At 44.2% G+C, this 24460-nt stretch overlaps 2 protein-coding genes across 3 annotated transcripts; one reads left to right on the forward strand and one right to left on the reverse strand.

Moving 5' to 3' along the window:
• Positions 1-2392: 2392 nt before the first annotated feature.
• Positions 2393-12212, forward strand: LOC109780208 (ninja-family protein 2-like). 2 transcript variants are annotated; one of them, XM_040387364.3, is made up of 3 exons: positions 2393-2557; positions 2665-3055; positions 11617-12212. In XM_040387364.3, exons 2-3 carry the CDS (start codon positions 2686-2688, stop codon positions 12000-12002), a joined length of 756 nt encoding a protein of 251 aa, XP_040243298.1. In that variant the 5' UTR covers positions 2393-2557; positions 2665-2685; the 3' UTR covers positions 12003-12212. The 2 variants fall into 2 exon arrangements, with proteins under 2 accessions (XP_040243298.1, XP_040243299.1); XM_040387365.2 differs by lacking the exon at positions 2393-2557 and having other exon boundaries at positions 2564-3055.
• Positions 12213-22575: 10363 nt separating this feature from the next.
• Positions 22576-24020, reverse strand: LOC109780211 (uncharacterized). The gene is made up of 3 exons (XM_020338795.2): positions 23952-24020; positions 23741-23830; positions 22576-23133 (listed from the first exon to the last, which is right to left on the reverse strand). Exons 1-3 carry the CDS (start codon positions 24018-24020, stop codon positions 22576-22578), a joined length of 717 nt encoding a protein of 238 aa, XP_020194384.2.
• Positions 24021-24460: the final 440 nt, after the last annotated feature.

Raw genomic sequence — 24460 nt, forward strand, 5'->3', positions numbered from 1 at the left:
AAAGTTTCAAACTCCTTCGGCAATGAAGCCATGACAAGGTGGACCAGGAGCGCTGGTTTGATCTCCAGATCCGCATCCATGGGTTTGAGCTTTGCTGCCATATTGCTCATCCTGAGGATGTGCTCTCTTATGCCATGACTACCACCTGTGTATTTTTCTGTCACCAGTTGCTCTAACACCTGGGTGGCATATATCTTTGAAGAGCCAATGAACTGGCTCTTTATCTTTGAGAGCAACTCCCCTGCGGAAGTGCACTCTGCAATGGAGTCCACAATGGCGCTCTCAATGGTGTTCTTTATAAAGGCCATGCATTTTTTATTTGCATTGACCCACTTTTGATTATCTATGAGGTAGGACTGCTCCAAAGGAGCATAGTCCCCTTTCTTTTTAGCCCATGCAGCATCATCATCAGTAGCCTCTCTTACTGGCTCTGTGGGTCTAACCGGCTGTGGTTTCTCCATAACCCAGTCAAGATCAGCACAAACAAACGCCAGTTCAACTTTCTTCCTCCACTCAGTGTGGTTGTCACCTCTGAGTGTCGGAACTTCTTTTAGGCAACTCATCAAGTGAAAGCCTCCTGAAATCACAATTTAAGTGACATCAATATAACAATCATATGTATTAATCTAACGTTGGTCAAATTAAACATATAATTGTCTATGCAATTAAATCTATATTACCGTTGGGCAAAAATTAGAAATAAATGCACCTTTAAATGTCAATAATAAAACATGATCATGTTATTAACAACGTTGGTCATAAAAATAACATAATCATATTTATTTTAATAATCACTTTAACATGCTCTCAAAAACTTAATACTATGTAAACTTTTATTTTCTTTGTAAAAGAGCATTAATTATTTACGCAGCGGAAAAACATGAATAAAAATTCACGAACTTTTTACCTTTTACAGAAACTTTTCTATGACCGAATATAAAATCATGAACTTTATTAAAAAAATTTATAAAATTCATGAACATTTATTTTCCGAAAAATTTCCATTTGCATTTTCAGAAACTTTTTCTGTCACTTTTCTATTTTCTAGACAAAATTTTCGTTGAAAAAAAAATTGCATAGGAAAGCTATTTAAAATCTGCCCAGAAACTGGACTAGAACTATTAAAAAACGAAAAAGGAAAACTGCTGCACAGCCGGCCTCGGCCTAGCTCGCGCGGCTGCTGGCCTCGGCCCAGCGCGCGCGGCGGCGCCCGCAGCTGGCGGCCTCCGTTGCAAGCAGCTACTTACAGAAAGCATTATAAAATGTTGTCTGCAACAGAAGAGGCTACAAAGACCACCAAAGATCCACACATGAGGCCTCGCATAGCAAATTACGTGACTACTACCCATGTCGACGAACTCTCGGACCAAACTGAAGAAGACTATCTGTCGTAACTAAACTGAAGAAGACGATCTGACGATGTATAAACGGCAAAAATCGCGAGACTGTAAATCATCCGCTAAGGTCTTTCAATGGCGTGTCCACGTCGAAGTCATTTGAACTGAATCTACTCTGTTTTGTGGACTTTCTTATCGATTTTGTACTCCATATACAAACACTTTACCGCGACGTAGGACGTAGCGATGGCATGGAAAAGAATCATAAGCCTATTTGAGCCCACTGAAGAGGTCTCGGCGCTCGAAGAGAAGCACCCAGGTCTTGCTGGAGCCACCGGTGCTGCTGTGGCCGACGGCCGTCGTCGCAGTCTTGCCGATGCGGCCACCGTCGCCTCTGCTGCCGACGACTTTGGCGAACTCGGTGGCGCAGCTCTTCCCCAAGCTTGAGCCGAGACGAGCCCTCAACGTTGGTTTCCACTTGGGAGTTGGGAGACGTGCGCCTGGGTGAAATCGAAGAGCTCTAGCTACCTGCCGCTCCGCAATGCACAATGCGTTTGGTGCATAGCTAGCTTATTCCACCCCAGTCTGGATCGTAAAAACTCTTTTATCTCTTACAGTCAAGCTCAAAACTGACAGCCAGTTGTCCAGCATGTAGATAGGCACTTGTTCGACGCAACATGATCCATGCTCTAGCCCCCTGCCGTGCGTGAGACAGAAAACGGTCGCCTTTTAAGCGGCTGGACAGATGATAGAGATAGATGGAGATAGCTAGAGATAGACAGGTCGACACGGCGAGCTGGTCGCACGCAGTTCGCCGGAGATCGGGCCAAAAAGCCCCTCCCTCTGCTCGATGAGGACAAGCCAGGAGTTGAAACTGAAGCTCCGGGGCCGCGCAGGCGCAGCCGCAGCCGCTCTCGCCCGTGGCCCCACGTTCGCCCCGCAGGCGCCCGGCTGTACCGCGAGCGTTACCGCTCCGGCCGGGCTCGGCTCCGCCGCGGGCCACGCCACGCGCCCCCTCCTGGCACGACAAGTGTCCTACCGGGCGGCGTCCCGTGCCCGCGCTTCCGAAAATACCCTTCACTCCCACGCCTCGAAAACCGCGAGGGGGGCCTCCGGAGAGGAGCACACTGTTTCTGTTGCGACAGAGAGCGTCTCCGTCGACGTGCGAGGCAGCGGCGAGCAGAGCGTCTCCTCGATCCCTCCTCGGCCGCGCACTCCTTGTAAGTCGCGCCCCTCTCCTCGATCCTCCTCCTCCTACGTGATCGTTTCTCTCACCAACACCAATTGACGAACGAGTCCGTGCGGGCGCTTCCTCTGAACCGACCAGTTCGTGGCTTCGGCGCCGGCGATGGACGCCTACTCGAAGGACATGCCGCGCGGCGTCGGCGGCGGAGACGACGGCGAGAAGAAGGTGCGGCGCTCGGAGTCGGGTACTGAGGAGGTGGACCTTACCCTCGAGCTGTCGCTCGGGGGGCGGCTCGGGGCGAAGCGGAGGAGAGTCGAGGGGCTCGCCGGGTCCTCATCGGTGGCGGTGGCGCCGCCCGCGCCTGTCGGGACAAACTCATCGCAGGGGGCTGGTTTCCCTCCGCATGGCGTCGCCGTGGAGCCCTCAGCTTTGCTGCGTGCAACCTTGAACCCTTTCCTTGGGAGCGCCTGCGCCGCTGAGGTCCAGCCCTCGGCGACCCCTTTGCGCAGCATCAAGATGGAGCCCGTGGAAGGTGCGTCTTTCTTCGTGTTTCCATAATGCTATATTTGTCCTTTGCTATACAAATGTGGTAGAGTAGTTCGTATTTGTTTTTGCTCAATTAATGGTATTTTTTGCTCAATTAATCTCGTGCGCTGGTGCATACATCTCACATATTGTGCTAGTTAATTAGGTCAGGGGTAACGGCAGATGAATGCTTTTATTTATCCAGTATAATGGACATGAATTGTTTAATCGTTCTTTTTTAGATAAATTGTTGTAAGACTGATTTGAGATCCGTGGGAGTGCCAATTTGTTTGTCGCAGTCTCACGGTCTCTCCGGGCGTATGCTCTGTTCGCGTGACATGCCAGCATGGCAGTGGCCGAGAGTGTGTGAGGCGGTCCGCATGGCATGACAGCATGGCGATGGCCCACATGTCAGTGGCTGGGAGTGAGTGAGGCGCTGGCTGACCCGTGTGTGATGTTTTTTTTTGCACACGACCCCTGAATTTTAATTAAATACCGTCGCCTGGTGGGGCATACTGCTAGTGAACAGTATAAATGAAATTGGACTAGATTTTTTTAGATAATTCCCTGAATTTTAATTAAAAACAGCCACCTTATAGGCCCCACCCGTTAGTGAGAAGTACAAATGAAATTAGACTGGAAAAGATGCAGTGGTGGGGTTTTGAACAAACGATCTGCTGGTCTAACGAGCAGCCGTCGCTAACCACACCACGTGACAGCTTTTGTTCTAAAATGGACTACCAGATTTTATTTTATACTTATATTCTAGAAGAACAACACACATTAAAGATGGAAATGGAACAAGATATTAAAGGAACTGGATGTTCAAAGCAGGGACCTCTCGGTGCTACCAATGCGTTTGTGTGCTAACAAACAGGCAAGACGCCACTTAATTCTTAATGAGATAATTTACAGTTTAAGATTTAGGGAATATGCTAGTTCATTTGAAACCAAATGTTCAACATGTTTTTGAAAAAAGTTTCACGTGTATTACAAAATGGTAAATGTGTTTGTGAAAGATGTTTGTCATGCATTCAAAAAATTTACAACATGTATTAAAAAAATTATTGCATAAATTAATCTAAAATTTATACAAACACCTTTAACATGTCTTAATACATTTACGGAGTTTACTATTATTACACAATTATTTTTAATACACGGCGAGTAGTTTTCAAAATGTAACCCTGTCAATTTTTTTGTAATTGTGTATTTTAAAAATACAATGAAGATACACAACAATTGCCCGTTCTTGTGGTCCTGAATGAAGACACATAAATTTACACAATAATTTTTAATATACGTTGAACTGTTTTACATCCACATAAATTTTAGAAGAAAAAAAATGTTTACCTCTTCAAAGTACACAAGCAGGGAATACGAGACTAGCTGAGACACTCCCAGTGAACTCACGTGTGAGCATAGGTGCAACACACTTTAGGTAAATAGAGTTAGGGTTTGCCATTTGCCAATTGAGTAAATTGTCAAAAATCACCACAATTGCATCGCTCAGTGCGAAAACCCATCATTTTCATAAAAGTTTACAAAACACCGATTTTTAATAATCGTGTTGCTGAAAGAACTAACCGGTCAATTAATAGCCATTTGATGCGACATATGACAGATGGGGCCCACTTTCAGGAGTGACGTGGCACCGCAAATTAACGCCGTCGGCTGAAACGTTAAGTTAACAAAAGGGCTCACTCGTCAGCACAATTGTTCATTTTATCGAATACGTTGTGTGTGCAGCGACCGGCCGCTGCTCGCGCCACGCGCACCGCACGGCTCTGCGCCGCCGTCCGTCGACGGACTCCGGCGAGCCGAGCATTGCCAGCCCCGCCTCTAGCGCCGTTCTTCTCCTTCCTTCCCCACCCCTGAGCTCCACCTGCCTCGTGCCCGACGCACGCCATGGCCTCCGCCACGACCTCCCTGCCAATGGCCGCTGCGGGCCGCAGAAGCAGGCGGAGCTGGTGGTGGTGATCTGGATAGGTTGAGCAGGGGCGTAGGGCTAAGAGGCTGCCGCGGCCGTGTTGCCGGAGTCGACGTGTTGCGGCGCGCCATGGACGGCGGGGCGCTGGGGGGGAGCGGCGTGAGTGGCCATGGCCAGGATCTTGTCCAGCGTGTGTGTGGCGTCGTGTCGGAGCCAATGGAGGAGTCGAGTAAGTCGATGGTGCAGTGTCATCGACAAATTTTGGAGACGATGACGTCCGGCCGGAGAGGAGGAAGAAGACCTGCGAGTGGCGGTCGGGACGCGTCCGTCAAATTCAAGGTGCAGGAGGACGTAGAGGAGGAGGGCGATGTTCCTGGACATTGGGTGCGAGGTCGACAGAGGCCGTTAGTCGCGCGGTCTCTGGTGGTTGTGCTCAGGCGGAGCTCTCTTTCTCCGGGCAGAAAAAAAAGGAAGGGGAAACCGCATGCTCTCCAACTCTGGCGAGACACGACTGTCGCCTTGCTCTGCTCACGGCCTAGCTCGCCGGCCGGCGGCGCTCCGGCGGGTGCGGCTGCCAGTCGTCCCGTGCGTGGTGGCGGATCGAGGCGGTGGCTCGTGGGGAGATAAAGAGAAAGGGAAAGAATATTTTATGTTTTCTTCCTATGACAAATGGACCCCACATGGCAGCAACGTTGACTGACTCGGTCCAGTCGAACCAGGTCAATGCGAGCCACGTTAACTGCCACATCGTACTGACCGGTGGGGACGAGGCGCCAGGTTCGTTGTCAAAACGCGTTCAATCGACCGGTTAGTGCTTTCGGCAACGTGATTAATAATCGGTGTTTTCGGCAAACTTTTAGAAAACAGGGGGGTTTTCGCACTAAGCGACACAATTATGGTGGTTTTTGGCAATTTACTATTGCCATTGCACCTGGTCGGTGAATAAAGTAGTACTTTGTATGGGGTAAGGCGCCTAGTTCTGAAGTATAGCTAGGCCGCTGGATCTTAGGTGTATTATTATTTCTAAATAAGGACACCCAAGGGCATTGACAAGCTATAAGAGTCTAAGATGATGTATCATCATCGATGTTTCCCACCCAGAAATTGTATTACATCTCGTTTGGCTTGCTTATTTGATAACTTACACATTATAATGGAGTTATCTTCTTTACAATTGTTTGCATGCCAATGTCTACTAGGACACTGTCATGATTTGTGTATCATTTTAGGAAGATGGAAAATCAAGGTAAAATCGGGGTGTGAGCTAGCTGCTTGGATGGGCAATCGTCAACCTCAGCCTCGCAAGCAATTATTAGCTCACTACTTTTTTTTTGGCAAAGAGGCCAAGTTCATGTATTGAAGTGAACCAACCCTAAAGGACCATCCCTAAAGAAGCAGCAAATTATGCACAGGTCCTTCAGGAAATCGATGCCGTGAGCAAAACTCAATATTCCCTCTAAACCTCTGAAACACCACCGGAGTCGTGGAAACATTGTTGATGTAGTGGCCGAGAAGTCATTGGCCGGTCCAGAAGACATAAGAAGAACATATCGCGACAAAGAGGGCTGGATGACCATCCTAGATCCCGACGGATGGGTTGGGGGAGACCTCATCTCACTAGCTCGCGACGAAGCTGAAGCTAGTTGAAGTTCATTGGTTGAAGAAGGAGCTAGAGGACCAAGACATGAAGCGATGATTGGAGAAGGAGCAAGATATGAAGCATGTCGTCTATTCCACTCGACGATGCCTTCGAAGACCATCTACAAAACACGATGAGATAACATATCCACAACACACCGAAGAGCAATGACCAGAGCCACCATTGATAGTCTCCAACAAGGTGGACCAGAAGTAGGGGAAATATTATGCTTATCACGCATGCCGCCACCACCACCATCGTCGTCGTCATCAAGGAACCAAACGCTAAATCCATGACCCCAACTGGTAGATGGAACGATGGACGGAGGAGCCTCGTCCACACATGTAATGGGTGAGGCGGGGCGCCTACCCGTCGAGAGGAACAAAGCAGAAACAACTCATTAGCATGTATGTGTGATGTAAGAATGATGCTTAGTCGAATGTGTTATTGGATTTCGATACAGAAATTTGACACGACGGATGCCAATGTCGGACTACACAAATGAAGTTGGACACCTATTGAGGTCTATGTAATTAATGAACAATTGGGGCAGCTGCCATGATGCTCTACATGTCGGTGTACCCATGCTACACCTGTGTGCTTGCTAACCTAGTTTACCATTTGCTCAGACGTGGTATCTGATTCCGGTGCCCGATTCAACATGTTATTTTTTGACACATAAAAATAACACCCTAGATACTCGAATCTGACATGGATTTGGGTGTTGACATGACAATCATAGTTGGACATCAATCGAGGAACCAGCTAGACCCTGTTGGGCAGACTAGGCCCAATACTTTTCATTTGATTGTGTCTTGTGATACACATGACACTTACATCAACATTTATTCAAAGGCGGTACATGATTCCATTGCATTATTTGACATGGTGTAATTGGACAACACCAATAGCAGTGAACTTCCACAAATTTCGGATGTCATATTCGACAACCGAAGTTGGAAACCTGCCAAGGTCTATTGCTAATGAACAAAGTAGAAGTTGGTGGCCATCCTAGTCCTGATGCTCACCATACTAGTATACCTTGCGACCTCAATGTGGTTAGAGTACGTAGCATCAATGGTTGTCATTTCGTTGTATCTCGTGAATCACATGATGCCATGGATGTGGTGCATGATTTCTGTGACTTACTCGGCATGATAATGTCAAACACGAGAAATAACGCTCAATACCAAACGAATCCAGGTGGTCATATTCGGAAATGAAAGTTTGAAACCCATCGAGGTCTATCACCAAGGAACAAATTTGAAAGCCGTCGACCATCCTAGTGTGGATGTTTGTCGTTCCGGCAGTTCTGGCATACCGTGAGATGTTGATGTGCTTGATAACTAGTGCAACATTTTACTCATCTGGCAAAGTAGCACGAATGCTTTCCATTTATTTGTATCTTGCAAAGCACAAGATACTTGGTCAAACATCTATCTGGAGGTGGTACACGGTTCTGGTGCCGTATTCGGTTTTCAGACATGGCAAATAACGCTCAAATCCAATACAAATTCGGGCGCTATATAAGGAATACGGACGTTCAAAACCCATTGAGGTCTATCACCGAGGAAAAAGTCAAAAGTCATTGGCCATGCTAGTGCGGATGCTTGCCGTTTCGGCATATCTTGCGACTCCAATGTGCTTGTTTAACTAGTGTGAAGTTTTACCCATTTGGCGAAGTAACATAACACTTGCCATATCTATGTATCTTGCGAAGCACATGATACTTGGTCAAACATCTCTCCGGAGGTGGTACATGGTTCTGGAGCCGTATTTGGTTTTCTGACATGGCAAATAACGCTCAAATCCAATACAAATTCGGGCGCTATATAAGGAATACAGACGTTCAAAACCCATTGAGGTCTATCACCGAGGAACATGTCAAAAATCATTGGCCATGCTAGTGCGGATGCTTGCCGTTCAGGCATATCTTTCAACTCCAATGTGCTTCTTTAACTAGTGTGAAGTTTTACTCATTTGGCGAAGTAACATGAACGCTTGCCATATCTATGTATCTTGCGAAGCACATGATACATGGGCAAACATTTCTCTTTAGGTGGCAGTTCTGGTGCCTTATTTTGCATGAAATTGCTGGACAGGCAAATAATATCAACATGGCGGTCCTATTTGACAACTGAAGTAACCCATCATGGTCTATCACTGGGGAACAAGTCGGAACACCTTCGTCCATCCTAGTGCGGATGCTTACCGCTCTAGCAAACCTTGCGGTGGTGATGTGCTTGTTTACCTTGTATGACATTTACTCGTTCAGCAAAGTAGCATGAACACATGCCACTTCTCTATATCTTGCGGAACAAGTGATAGTTGGTCAAACATTTCTCTGAGGCGGTACACTGCTTCAAGTGCCTTATTCGACAAGAAATTGTTGGAAATGAAAAATGACACTCAAGTATGACAAAAATTTGGGTTACCGCATTCGGTAACCAAAGTTGGAAACCTGTTGAGGTCTATCATTGAGGTACAAATCAAACAATGTCAACAATCCTAGCCCCGATGCTCGGCATTTCGGTGTACCTTGTATCACATATGTGCTTGGTTACCTAGTATAACATTTTTCTCATTTGGAGAAGTAGCATCAATGCTTTGCCATTTCGTTGTTTCTCATGAAGCACATGATACCCATTCAAACATTTTTTTGGATGCGGTACATGATTTCAGCAACCTATTCGACATGGTATTCTTGGACACGATGAATAACACCCAAATCCAAGATGAAGCACATGATACCTAGTCAAACATTTATCCAAACGTGGTACATGATTCCATTGCCTTATACAACATGATTGTTGGACATGGCAAGTAACGCTCAAATCAAATCCAACACAAATTTGGACTATCATATTCGGAAATCAACGTTGGAAACCCGTGATATGTTGGTTAGGAACAAGTCGAACGTCGTCGACCATCCTAGTCCCGATGGTCGCCATTTCGTTGTATCTTGGTGATCCCGATGAGTTGTTTACCTACTCAACATTTACTCAGACACGGTACTGGATTCAATAATTGAAGTTGGACAACCGTAGAGGTCTAAATCATATAGGAACAAGTTCAACATCGTCGGGCAGGCTAGCTCCGACTCTCGTTATTTCGGTAGACCTCGCAATGCCCATATGCTCGCTTACTAGTCCAACACTTACTAAAACGTGGTAGAGGATCTCGGTGCCTTGTCCACCATGATATTGTTGGATACGTCAAAAGCACTCTAATCCAACACGGATTCAGAGTGTCAAACTCAAAAAAATGGACACCCTAGAGGTCTATCATCGAGGAACAAGTTAAATGACGCCCGCCTCATGGTCCCGACACTCAAGAATCCGTTATACACATATGCGCTCAACATGGACTCAAACATAGTATTCGATTTTGGTGCATCATATGGTATGTATTTTTAAACAAAAAAACAGCACTAAAATCCAACATGGATTTGGGGATGTTGACTTGGAAACCAAAGTTTGGCAAGGATGTCCGAGCAATGCCGGAGATGTTTGTTGTATGGTAGTACGGTGATTGTTTGTCGCACCAACGATGCCATATCAAGCACCTTTTACGTTGTGAAGCATGTGTGCTTGCTTAGCTAGTCTAATATTTTCTTGGATGCGGCAAATAGCATTCGAATCCACACGGATTTGGAGTGTCGGAATCAGCAATCAAAGTTGACAGTGATGTCCGAGCAAAAAGCCATTTCGAGCATGGATTTCGGCAACCCCTTTACCACCACCACTTTGTCGTCGGCCAGAGACCAAATCACACATGATTGGTTGCGAGAGTGCAAGTGAGCAAAGCAACCCCGCCCCTTCTCCACGACTAGATCCCCCAAAACATGCTTCCATATGATGCACATTGTTCCCTTTTTTGTTTCTTTGCCTTTAATATTTAGGTCAACATGATTCATATTTAGGCTAAACTAACTATTTTTGACTGGAAAAATAATTAGCTAAAGGGTCTACTAGATTGGATCTATTAATATTACCAAACAAACATGTGGTTATTTCCTAAAAGGTTGGTTCCATTATTCTTCATACCCCCTCCGTAACATAATTATAAGATGTTTTTTTGGCATATACTCCCTCCGTGTAGTATTTGTCCTATTGAACGTGTAGTTGAACAGGAACTGCAGAGATAGCAATAACTGACTATGCTAACTCCTGCAGCTAGGTTTTGCCGACGCAGCGTTGATCTTCTAACAAACGATAAGCTGCATTATCGTGGTACTCCTAGTTCCTAAATCTGTGCTCCCGATGCATATGCCCATGTATATATCGCCAGTACTAGTGCGAGTTTTACATTTTTTAATATACGTATAATAGAGAGAGAATACTGTGCCTTTTCTTTTCTTTTGAGAGTCGTGTTGAGTTTTACTTGGGAAATACAGTACTTAACGGATAAGGAAATACAGTACTTAACTTGGATCGTCACTTCTTTGTGTTTCTCGAGCGGGCGGCTCGTACGGCCGGCCTTGCTGCCCATGGCAAAATATTATGATTGCTACACAAGCTTTTTTTAGGCCATGGAACTTTCCGACTATCTTGTGGAACAATGATAAACTGAATTAATGTTGGCTGCGCCCAGATTACTTCGAAAACTACTGTTAATTCAAGCACTTGATGCTAAACTGAATTACCAATCAGGCTCTTCTGTACGTGTTGGTTCTTGTTACACTGAATTACCTAGACCTTGCTGTACATATGATGATCCATTGCCATGCATAGAAAGGCTTTGTTTTTCAATTTGTCAAGGTCAGTGCATCTAATTTTTTTGGACTTCTTTTTGTAAAACTCATAGAACTTGTAGGCCATGGAATGGCTTCCGTTACTTGGGACATGTTACCTGGTACACCAATCCTCGTTGTAAAACAACTATTGATAGATTCAGACTGTTCTATACATGCTGTTGTTCAGAGGCGGTTGGTTCTTATTCTACTATCAGATTTGCTTCTGTTGATCCCTATTGTGTTTGTTGGTGTCTGATCTTACAGGAACTCCTAGGGCTGAAGGGCGGAGCCTGTCATCAGCTGTTGTGCCCTGGTCTGAGGGTACAAACGGCGTCATGGCAACCGCTTCTTCTTTAGCAGTGGCGGTGATGATGGCCGCAACCCTTGGTTCTAGGGGAGAGCAGCAAGGTGCTTCAGAGAGACACGCGGCCCTGGCGCGGGAGATGCCATTGGTGTGGACGAGCGGGCTCCACAATGGCATGAGGACTGTAGGCTTTCTGTACCAGTACAGCAGAGTTGACGAGTTGAGGATCATGTGTGTGTGCCATGGTAGCTTCCTCACTCCGGCGGAGTTTGTGGAGCATGCTGGAGGCGGCCAAGTCGCCAACCCGCTGAGGAGCATCATCGTCAAGACCCCGTCTTGGCTTTAGACCGGCGCGGCGCGGCGGCGCGTGCATGCAGATGAGATCGCCCCAAGTGTTAAGCGTATTACCTTTCGAACTAGAAATCTCATCGTGAGCTAGACTGCATCTATGTTACAGACTTTACATTACAGTACTTATTACCTGAACTGAAGACATGGGGGGAGAGTTGCTCCTGCAGACAACTTAATAGCAAACATAAAGACAGATTGAACATTACTCGTCGTTCTGGTCATCGCTTGTTTCCTGTATTGTTTTCTTGTACTGTTTCATCTTCCGGTCAGCAGCTTACCTTGTTAGAAGACGCACGGACAAAAGTGGGGTGGAACATCTTAGTTAGAAGACACAGGTTAGCCTCTTAATGTTAAGCGCTTGTAGTTGGTAGCATCCATGTGGCGATATGCATATTTTGGCTCTTAATGTTCGCGTTTGCTAATTAGTGGCTGAAAAAAATTGCGGCGTCAGTCAATTCTCAATTCTGGCGAGGCTGAAGGCGGGGGTGGGTTGAGGAGCGCCGACCCCGGCGAGACCATGCCATGGTCGAGAAGGAGCCGGCGATAGCCGGCGTGAGCGAGTCAGGTCGAGGGGTGTGGGGTCGCCGGAAAGTCTGTTTGGCGGTGAGGTTTAGAGGGATGGCTTGGGGCGGCGGTAGCACAGCGGTGGGGTGAGGCTAGGGGAGGGCGGTGCGGCAAGGCGGTCGGGGGAGCGCAAACGGCCGCGGGTGGCGGCGGCAGGTGGCCCGGCCGGCGGTACGTGGGGGAGGGAGAGGAATGTTGGCTGGAGGAGGAAGATGGATGGTAGGCCGTTGGGTTTTGATCGGACATATGACATTTAGATCGGGAAATTGACTGATGGCAAAGAAAAATGTAGGTACCCGACAGATAGGCGCTTCTCTTAATGTTTCATTTGGTTTTGCTTTGAGGTTATTTGAAAGAGCTCGGCCTTTTGTGTGCAGGAGTTTTCAAAAGAAATCAGAAGCATCCTACATATTGCTGTTCCAAAGGAGCTAGAGCATCTAAATTGGCACCACCATGGGCGAAACATGGAAAAATAAGTTTAGGCGAGTCATAAGTGTGATTCACACAAAATATCTACTAGCAGATGTGAGAAGAGAGAAAACTGGACAAGTGATTGCATGTTGCCTCAGATATGCAAACACCTGGGTTACCCGAATTTATTACCACAAGGTAACATCCTGAACACCTGGGTTACCAGAATTTATTGCCACAAGGTAACATCCTGAACGTGTGCAGTCAAACGTTTCATCTCTGTTATGTAAACCGCATTATCTTTGTTCATTACGCCTCATTTACCTCATGAATCAGGAGCATGCATGCCCACATGTACATCATTTAGATATAAGATCAACAATGTTGTGCAGCCTTTTTTTATCTACTGGCCTCAGTGCAGTGAACATAACCATGATTACTTTATATAAATGTTGAACTTACAATCTGAGTGTGGTACCTCTAAAAATATCCACTTATATAATTATATGGAGTCTATGACAGAACGTGAACAGGAAGTGCCTTGGAAATTTGGCATAGGAAAATGGAATTTCTGCTCTACCGAGATAATCTAACTCTCTTTAACATAACCTTTGTTATCCTGCAGCCCTGACCCAGTAGTTATTCTTGCTTCAGTCACATCAAACATCTTGCACTATTTTGTAAAACCTGGTATGCTGGATAGTTACCATTTACACCGGACCTTTTGACCAAGTGGGCCATATCTGATTTTGAATAATTTGAACATTAGTCTTGATTGGCAATGACTAGGTAAGAGAGTGTGGTGATACTCGTAATTTCAGTTATGAGCTAGGATGAGTAAGAAATTGGCATACTTTCAGGGTGCAGCTTGCTTTCAACTTTTTGAAACATTTATGTGACATGTCTGTGAACATCTTACTTGTTCAACTTTGTCCGGATTTTCTTGCTTCCACTGTATTCTGCTCCATTACAAATTGTTGAATTTGAGTACCCTGTAAGACCTAGAACTCAGAGACACACTAACCTGTTCGGCTGAATCATTCAATGCTAACTTTGGCTTACCTGAAAACAGATTTTTTTTTCGAAAAGGGGGATCTCCCCGGCCTCTGCATCAGAGTGATGCATACGGCCATCTTATTAACGAAATAAAAGGTTCCAACAAGGTTCCAAAGTCTCCGACTGAAAAGTATTAAAAAGACAGCTCACACAGAGCTAAAGAGGCTAGAAACACAGACTAGCCAAGATAAGACGCCACAACCGGCTGGCTAAAGATAGATAGGTAAACTAATTGCCTATCCTATTACATGACCGCCATCCAAACCGGTTGAAGATATCCCGAGCTACCATCTCCCAGCGGATAGATCCAATAACCAAATGCTCCCTGGCCTCCATCGGAGTGAGTAGCGACCATGAACGGATCACGACCGTGGCTCGGAAAATAACCTGCAAAAAGTGAATACATGATGTTCTGTTAAAAACCAAATCATTTCTGCAAGTCCAGATAGTCCACAACAAAGCGCAAACTCCAACACGAATATGTCTCGCTAAGTCAGGCTCAATCCCAGTGAGCCATGTCCCAAATAACGTAGTGACAGAATTCGGTGGAGTAATATTAAAAGCAATGTGAACCGTCCGCCAAAGGACTCTGGCAAACGGGCAATCAAGAAAGAGATGTTTGATTGTCTCGTCCTGATCACAGAAGCTACACCTCGTAGGTCCTGTCCAATTACGCTTAATCAAGTTATCCTTGGTTAAAATAACCTGTTTATGGACAAACCACATAAACACTTTTATTTTCAAAGGAACTTTGACAGCCCAAACATGCTTGGAGGTAGGAATGGAGCTCGAATTAATTACATCAATATACATTGATTTAACCGTGAATACTCCAGACCTAGTTAGTTTCCAGCGTAATTCATCGGGTTGTTGAGAAAGATGTACATCCATTAGTCTCCGAACTAGAAGGAGCCAATCTTCCCAACGATTGCCCACTAACGACCGTATGAACTGAATATTAAGGGGGATGGATTGAAACACCGTAGCAACGAACACCTCACGTCGTTGAACAATGCGATATAAAGACGGATATTGAATGGCCAAGGGTGTCTCGCCGAGCCAAGTATCCTCCCAGAAGCGTGTACTAGCACCGTTGCCAATAACAACCTTTGTCCTATTAAACAGAGATTGTTTGACTTTCATCAGTCCTTTCCAGAAAGGCGAGTCAGTTGGCCTGACTGTGACCTGGGACAAGGATTTTGTCTGTAGGTACTTGCTGCGAAGGATTTGGGCCCACATGGCATCAGTCTCAAAAGAAAGCTTCCACAGCCACTTGCTAAGAAGGCATATGTTCTTAACTTCAAGATTTTCAATACCAAAACCCCCTTGGTCTTTCGGTCTACAGATGATATCCCATTTTGCAAGTCTGTATTTTCTTTTTAGATCATCACCTTGCCAAAAGAAACGCGATCGATAAAAGTCCAGTCTTTTCCTAACACCAACTGGGACTTGAAAGAACGATAAGAGAAACATAGGCATACTCGTGAGCACCGAATTAATCAGAATTAATCGGCCTCCGTATGACATGAGCTTGCCCTTCCAGCAACTCAGTTTCTTCTCAAACCGGTCTTCGATGCACTTCCATTCTCTATTAGTCAGCTTTCGATGGTGGATTGGAATACCTAGGTAAGAGAAAGGTAAATCCCCCAAGTCGCACCCAAACAATTGCCTATAAGCCTCCTGTTCGTCTTTGGCTCTACCAAATAATCAGAGTATTAGGTGCCACTCAAGATTTACTCAAATCTATTGTATCAATGTCCATGATGTGAATACAAAATTTATTGAGGTAGGCAAGGTTTAGTTGAAGCAGCTCCAGAATGGAGAGGTAGCCTTCATAAAAGGGGCATACTACATTGGAAGATGGTGTGCAGTAAGGGTTATAGGGAGCTTCTTGACCTTCAGTACAAATATCATAGCAAGGGTTATAGGAAGTAGTAGAGTAGATTCAGCTGAAGTGCGAGAATCTGCAGAGCGCTTAAGTTTGTCTGTGAAGGTTCACCCTGGATGTGATCATGCAGATCCTTGTTCCATGAGTGAGTTCTCGTATTTACCAAATACTTTCTAGAATCTTCTTATTTTCTATTTATTTTATTTTTTATTTGAAATATCAGTTTGAAATCTATGTACAATATGTCCTGGTGAAGATATGTAGAAGGTTGATTCTGTTTAGCCCTTCTATTAAAAAAATGAGCTTACTGATTTTATCATAACCTGAACACAAGTTACTTGATCAGGCCTGGGAAGGATCTACAAAGCTAGATCATAGGAATCACATAATACATTCTGCTATATTCAAGCTATATTCAAGATACAGCTATCGCTTTTGTTATTAATACTTACTAGTGGAGCACTTTCTTTCCCAACAACTATAAAGTACTCCCTTTGGTCACAAATATATGATGTCCTAACTTTTTTCTGAATGGATGTATATAGACATGTTCTAGTGTGTTTGTTCACTCATTTCAATTCATGTGTAAACCATACTAGAATATCCAAAACATCTTATAATTATGAACGGAGGGAGTATTCATCAACCCGAGCACAATAGATGTGGTCTGCACGACCTCTGCTAAGGCCCTGCAAGTTTTTGCTATTAATACTTACCAGTGAAGCCGATGATCTACATAAAAGTTACTATTCAAGATTTTTAAAGCTGCAATTTTTTCGTCCAGAAGAACACTGAAGTCATTTTTTTGCAAAACTACATACATAAGTAGAACACTTGCCATGTTTGCCACGCACACAAAAAAATAGAATTGTTTGATTTTTTTGAGTCAATTGCAAGAAACCACCACATTTGTGGCTAGGTTTGCAGGAAACTACCAAGTCGTTAATCTGTTGCAAAAACACCGTAAAATCTCTTAACCCGTTGCAAAAAGCACTGAACAACCGTTTAGCCTCGTTTGATCTCTTTTTCGATAGGTGGGCCCCGAAAACGCTGACGTGGCGTGACGGACAGGCAAACGGCGCCGTTAGGAACAAAACGCTCAAGACGCCGCGTCGGTCGTTCCTTGTCAGATAGTCCCCCCCGCGCCCCTGTCCTCTCTCTCGCCCTGCTCCCCTCTCCTCTCTCACCCCTACTCACCGCCGGTGATGGCCACCTCGCGTGGCGGTGATGATGGCGGTGGCGGTGGTGCTGGCGATGCATCTGGTGGCAGTGGTGCTCCTGCAGATCCAACAGAGGTTTGCGGCAGTTCAAACCCATCTCAGGCTCCGCCTCTTCCACAGCCGCCGTCGCCGTCTTACTGTGTTGAGTACGCGGCGCCAAGGGCATTCGCCAAGGCCGTGAAGGAAGATCCAGAGGGGAGCCATCACTACGCATCCTCCTTCGGCGGTGTCTCGTAAGTTTTCTCTTTCCGTACCTCGATTTGGTTTCTAGGGTTAGGGTTCTCAGGTTAGGGTTCTAAGTGTTTGTGATTCTAGTGTTATAGGATTATTTTTGTAGGTTGTTTATGTGGTCAGACATGTAAGTGAAGTGTTTATGTAGTTCTAGGGTTCTAAGTGTATGTAGTAGGCACCTAAACATTAACTGAAATTACTGAATGTTAAACTCAATTTGAACCTACTCAATTACATGAAATTACTGAATGTTAAACTCAATTTCAACCTACTCAATTACTGAATTTACAACTGAATATTTAAATGAAAATGTTACCGAATTTATAACTGAATCCTGTACTGAATTATTAAGTGAACAAATTACTTTAACTGTATTTTGGACTGAAACTTTAACTGAAACTTTAACCAAAACTTTAACTGAATAGTTTACTCTAACTGTATTTTTAACTTAACTGTATTTTTAACTGAAACTTTAGTTAAATCTTTAAGTGAGACATTAACTGAATTGTTTGTACTAACTGAATATATAACTGAATATTTAACTTTTAACTGAATTTTTAAATGAAACTGTAATTTTAACTTAAACTGTATTTTTAACTGAAACTTTAGTTAAGTCTTTAAGTGAAACATTAACTGAACTGTTTCTACTAACTGAATATATAACTTTTAACTGAAACTATATTTTTAACTGAATCTTTAACTTTTAACTGAATTGTTTACTTGAACTGAATTGCTTTACTTGAACTGTAGATTGAATGATGAAGTGTGGGAAGTCAGATTCCATTTCCATGACAGAAATAATCTTGAAAGAAGCCTAAATGTGGATGATATCACATTTTACAATCTGATTGCACTAATAGAGCTTGAAGGATATGGGATGACAGACTTTATGTATTATGTCAGAGATCCAGGTGTTGGGGTTTCAGGTATGGAAGAACTGACAAATGATGATAAGGTGGAGGAAATGTTGGATGACCTAGTTATCAAAGGTCAGAAGGTGGTGAACATAACAGTCATCAGAAGTGATGCTCCAAGACCTAGTGATTTGAACATTGGACCAGTTTGTGAGGAGCAGGTTCCATTATCTGAAATAGGTGTGCCAGTGGTGTATGAGATAGATACAGCAGGAGTACTGTTTCCTAGCCCAACAAAGCCACAACCAGTGCTAGTGCAGGTCATTAACACACAGGATAGTTCATTTTTGAAGCAGAAGTGTGCACCAGTACCAGAATTTGCAATGGAGATTGGTGAAGAGAGGCATGAGTATTTCATGGAGCAAGACCAAGATCAAGAGCAAATCGAGCAACTGATGGAGCATAAGAGGAATGAAGAGATTGAGAAGTTCAGGAAAAAGGGGAAAGAAAAAGAGAAACACAAGGCAGCTAAAAGAAAACTTCTAGAGCTAATGGTTGAAGATTTCACTAATAGTGACAGTGACACAGATTTACTAGCAGATGAGGATATAATTGCTAGGCTTGAGGCAATGAAGAAGCATAGAGATGATCCACTTCATCATATTGAAGGGGACACTGATGTGGATGAGCCATATGAAGCAGATGAGGAGGAGGAGGAGGAGGAGAAGGCACCAGAGGAGGAGGAGGAGGAGGAGGAAGGGAGCAGCATAGGAGGAAGTAGCAGAGGAAGTAAAAGAAAGGGGCCAACTACAAGATCTCATGCTAGTTTGGATGAGATTATTGAGGAAGATTGGTTTCTTTCATCTGATGAGGAGAGCAACCCTGGTGACCTAAGTCAGGAGGACAATGATGGGGCTCAAATACCATGTGTGAAGCTTCCAGCTGATAGGAAGAGCAGGGCTAAAAAGAAGAAGCCCAGAGTTTGGTATGATGAGCAAAGGGAGAACCTAGAAGAGCAATTTATGAAGAAGCTTTGTTTCCTAGATGTGACCCAGTTCAGGAGGGCACTTCTTAATTTTCACATCTCACAAAATAGGAACCATGCATTCCACAAGAACTGTCCAGACAGGATTATAGCTGTCTGCAAATTTAAGAATTGTCCATTTTTCATTGCAGCTTCTCAGATAGCACATGAGAAGACATTCTGTATAAAGAAACTGAACTTGCACCACAGCTGCCCAGTAGTAGGAGAGAGCACAAAAGTTGCTGCTAAGTGGTTGGCACATGAATGTGAGCAACAGTTCAGGACAGACCCCAACACACTTGTACAGACTATAATTTCAAACTTGAAGCAAAAGCATGGAATAGAGGTATCTATACATATGGCCTATAGGGCAAGAAAGCTAGCTAAAAATGTAGTCCTAGGAGATCAGAAGGCACAATATCATAGGATAAGGGATTACCTAGAAGCTGTGCTAGAAACCAATCCAGGAAGTAGATGCATTGTCACAACAAAGCATCTGAAACTACATCCAAGCAAAAACCCAAGATTCCATGGCTTGTTCATCTGCCTCAATGCTTGCAAAGAGGGTTTCCTTAATGGTTGCAGACCATTCATAGGTATGTGCACACCTACTAATTAAATAGTGACTCTACATTTATATGTGCACACCCACTAATTTGTTGGTAATCTACTTGTGATCTTGTATGATAGGTGTTGATGGTTGCTTCATAAAGTTGACAACAGGGCAGCAAATCTTGGCTGCCACTGGAAGAGATGGAAACAATAACATATTTCCCATTGCTTTTGCAATAGTGGACAAGGAAATGGCTATCTAGGATACCAAAACATACATGGGCTAGGCATGCCATGGACAACAATTGCAAAACTGACTTGGTAGTTAACAATATAAGTGAAGTTTTTAACAAGATGATACTTGATGTCAGAGCCAAACCCATTAGAACTATGGTAGATGGGATCAGGACAAAGCTGTTAGTGAAGTTCAATGCAAATAGGACAAAGACTAAGACTGCTAAGTGGCAGATATGCCCAACATATGCTGAGAAGCTAGAGGAAGCAAAACATCATTCTAGGTTTTGTAAGTCTATCAAAGCTGGACCTGATCTCTTCCAGGTGACAAGTGGAGAAAGCACATATGCAGTTAACTTGTTGCTACATACATGTGGTTGTATGAAGTGGGACATGTGTGGAGTACCTTGCAATCATGGTGTTTCTGCAATCAACAAGGCAAAACTACAACCAGAAGATTTTGTTCATGATTTCTTCAAGAAACCAATGTATAAGGCAGCTTATAGTCAAATAGTTTTCCCTGTGCCTGGGCCTGATTTGTGGCCAAAGACTAGAACCCCTGACATTGAACCACCAGTGTTCAAAGAAAAGCCAGGAAACAAAGAGACAAAGAGGAGAAAGAGCAAGTTTGAAAAGCCAGCTCCAAAGGATACATCTAGGATGGCAACTATCACTTGTAGCAATTGCAATAGGACTAGGCATAGATACACTAGTTGCAAGCAGGCTCTTAAACCAGCCCTAGCTATGAGAATGAACCAGCACCAGGTAACTATTGTTGTAGGTTTTTGTACAATTTCACATACCAGTTTCTAACATTTGTATGCTGTAATTTCAGGAAAGCAGGAGAGATGATACACCCAGAACTGTATCTGCTCCTACTCCCATGCCACCAAGGAGAAGTGCTCCTTCTGCTCCTGCTGCTGCTCAAACTGCAGCTCCAGCTCCACCAGCTCCAAGGGCTCCAAGGGTATCAAGGAGAGCTCCTTCAGCTCCTGCTTCAGCTCCCAGTGCACCAAGGAGAGCTCCTTCTGCTCCCGCTGCAGCTGCTGCTCCTCCTGCTACAAGGGCAACAAAGAAAGCTAAAACTACAAGGACTACAACTTCTACTACCGGTGCTGGTCCAAGTTCTTCTACTGCTGGTGCTGGTCCAAGTTCCTCTACTGCTGCTGGGCCAAGAGGAAGAAACAAGTTCATCCCCCCAAGAGTTGCAGGTAGTGGAAGAGTGAGGAAGCCATCCTTTAAGATGTCTGAGTGGTTCAACTGTTCTCAAGGGAGCAGGTGAAGTTGTGTTAATTTGTGGTGAGCTGATGATGTTCAAAACATCTGCATTTTGGTTGTGATGACACCTTTCATGTAAGGTACCTAGTGGACTTGTTGGGCTGTGATGAAAACTTGTGTTGCTTCTGGTTAGCTGTTGATGTTCTAAACATCTTTATTCTGGTTGTCATGAGTACTTTCATGTAAGGTACCTAGTGGACTTGTTGGTCTGTGATGAAAACTTGGTGTTGCTTCTGGTTAGCTGTTCATGTTCAAAACATCTTTATTTTGGTTGAGTACTTTCTGGTTAGTTGTGGCTCCTAATTTTCTTATTGTTTGCTAATAAGTGTGATGAATGTGGCTACTACTGTGATCCAAGATTACCTAATTTGATCATCTAGGGTGCCTCGGCGTCGACGATATCCAAGATAACCTAATTTGATCATCTAGGGCGCCTCGGCGTCGCGGCATCCAAGATAACCTAATTTGATCATCTAGGGTGCCTCGGCGTCGACGGCATCCAAGATAACCTAATTTGATCATCTAGGGTGCCTCGGCGTCGACGACATCCAAGATAACATAATTTGATCATCTAGGGTGCCTTGGCATCGACGACATCCAAGATAACCTAATTTGATCATCTAGGGTGCCTCGGCGTCGACGGCATCCAAGATAACCTAATTTGATCATCTAGGGTGCCTCGACGTCGACGACATCCAAGATAAGCTAATTTGTTCATCTAGGGTGCCTCGGCGTCGACAACATCGAAGATAACCTAATTTGATCATCTAGGGTGCCTCGGCGTCGACGGCATCCAAGATAACCTAATTTGATCATCTAGGGTGCCTCGACGTCGACGGTATCCAAGATAACCTAATTTGATCATCTAGGGTGCCTCGACGTCGACGGTATCCAACATATCCCCATTCCATCATTTAGGGTGACATAGTTAACATCATACTTAACAACTCTAGTCACTAACATAGTTAACATCATACTTAACAACTCTAGTCACTAACATAGTTAACATCATGACACCATAGTTAACATCATACTTAACAACTCTAGTCAACAACATAGTTAACATCATGACACCATAGTTAACATCATACTTAACAACATAGTTAACATCATGACACCATAGTTCAAAGCTTACAAGACATAGTTCAAGGCTACACCCTACTTCAAATACTGCAAACTGCCACTAGTTCACACATTACAAGCCATAGTTTAATGCTTGAAACTTAAGATAATGACCCACATGGTCAGATTACAAATCACTCTTCATCACAAATATCCTTGATGTCCTTCAGCTTTCTCTTGTTCTTGTCACTAGCTTTGACAAGACCAGCAATGTGAAACTCCAAATTCCTCCTCTCAGTGCTCAACTTTTCCTTCTCCTTCAAATGAGCAAACTTCAGATTCCTAATCACATTACCTTGGGCAACCTGAATGCTCTTCAACTGGTCAACCCTTTGCTTTAGTTCTTTGTTCTCAGCATCCATTGCACCCAGCTGTTCCTTCAAAGCTGAAATATTGTTGTCCAAAGGAGGAGTGATCTCCTCATGTTCACCTTGTTGGACTTCATTTTCCTTGGGAATATTGTCCTGGGTATCAAGTAGGTTGTTCACATCCTCAACAAGCTTCTCATAAGTCTCCTGTAGCTTGTTCTTCTGTGATGTGAGATTGTGGACAAGTGATGAATGTTCCAGACATGCCATCCTATTAGCACGCTGGCAATCCTCATACAAAAGCCATAGTTTGTGAAGAGCATTCTGCAGATGCTCTGGCCACTCCTCATCTACCCACTGAACAACACCACAACTGCTTGCTTCCTGCAAAACAACAAGTACAAATGCATTTACTTCCTTTTTCACTTCACTTCTATTCAGTCCAATTCAAAACAACTATAGTATACTGCACATGCACAATTCAGCTCAATTCTGAATTTATATCTGAATTTTTAACAGCATACTACACTGAATTTACTTCATTTATACCTTAATTTTTAACAGCACAATACAATTCAGTTCAATTCATTTACTTCATTTATATCTATGAACAATGCACTATGATACTTTTTAACAACACAATTTACTTCACTCAGTCACTATGGATACCTTAATATTATATCTATGTACTTAATTTTTAATAGCACAATTTAATTCATTTACTTCATTTATATCACTGTGGTGTTGTTCATTTATATGTATGAACAATTCATTTACTTCACTCAGTCACTATGGTATGGTACATGACAGTACCTTTAACTAAATTACTAGGTGAACAGTGAACATGAACAATGAGCAGTGAACATGAACAATGAACAGTGCATATGAACAATTTATAGTTTCTTCACAAAATGAGCAAACTACAGCTACCACTCACATCAAGTCCACAGGCAATGAACCTCCTCCTAGTGCTAATCCCTTCGAAGCAAACATGCCTCTTCGCCGGCTGGCCATGCTCACACATCACCATCACCTCATCGTCAACACCAGAGTAGTTCGGGTCCTCGATTGTAGCCGGGATCTACATCAACAAAAGAAACGCACAAAATCCATCTCACGGGTTCAAATCGAGCAGGAAAAACAAAATCCCCAAACCGAAACCCTAGCTCAAAGAACCCTAGCTACGAGTACACATCACTAACCTTGATAGGGGAGCCGCCTGAAGAGTACTCGTAGCCCGATTCCTCGCTATCGTCGCTCCACGAAACCATGGCGGACAGCGGCGAGCTGGCTTCTCACCGACGGCGACCAGAGCCAGAGAGAGGAGACAGAGGAGAGGGGCAAGAGAGAGAGAGAGAGGGCGCGGGGGATCTGTCTGGAGAGCACCGATAGGACCGACCGGCGCGGCGTCTTGAGCGTTTTGTTCCTAACGGCGCCATTTGCCTGTCCGTCACGCCACGTCAGCGTTTTCGGGGCCCACCTGTCCGAAAAGAGATCAAACGAGGCTAACCGGCTGTTCAGTGCTTTTTTCAACGGGTTAAGAGATTTTACGGTGTTTTTTGCAACAGATTAACGACTTGGTAGTTTCCTGCAAACCTAGCCACAAATGTGGTGGTTTCTTGCAGTTGACTCGATTTTTTTATATTTAAACTTAAAATGCTATATAGGGTGCACCTAGAACTATGTTCCAAAATCCACGTGGTGTCTCTAT

The sequence above is a fragment of the Aegilops tauschii genome, chromosome 4 (genome assembly GCF_002575655.3).
Source record: "Aegilops tauschii subsp. strangulata cultivar AL8/78 chromosome 4, Aet v6.0, whole genome shotgun sequence".
Classification (NCBI taxonomy): domain Eukaryota; kingdom Viridiplantae; phylum Streptophyta; class Magnoliopsida; order Poales; family Poaceae; genus Aegilops; species Aegilops tauschii.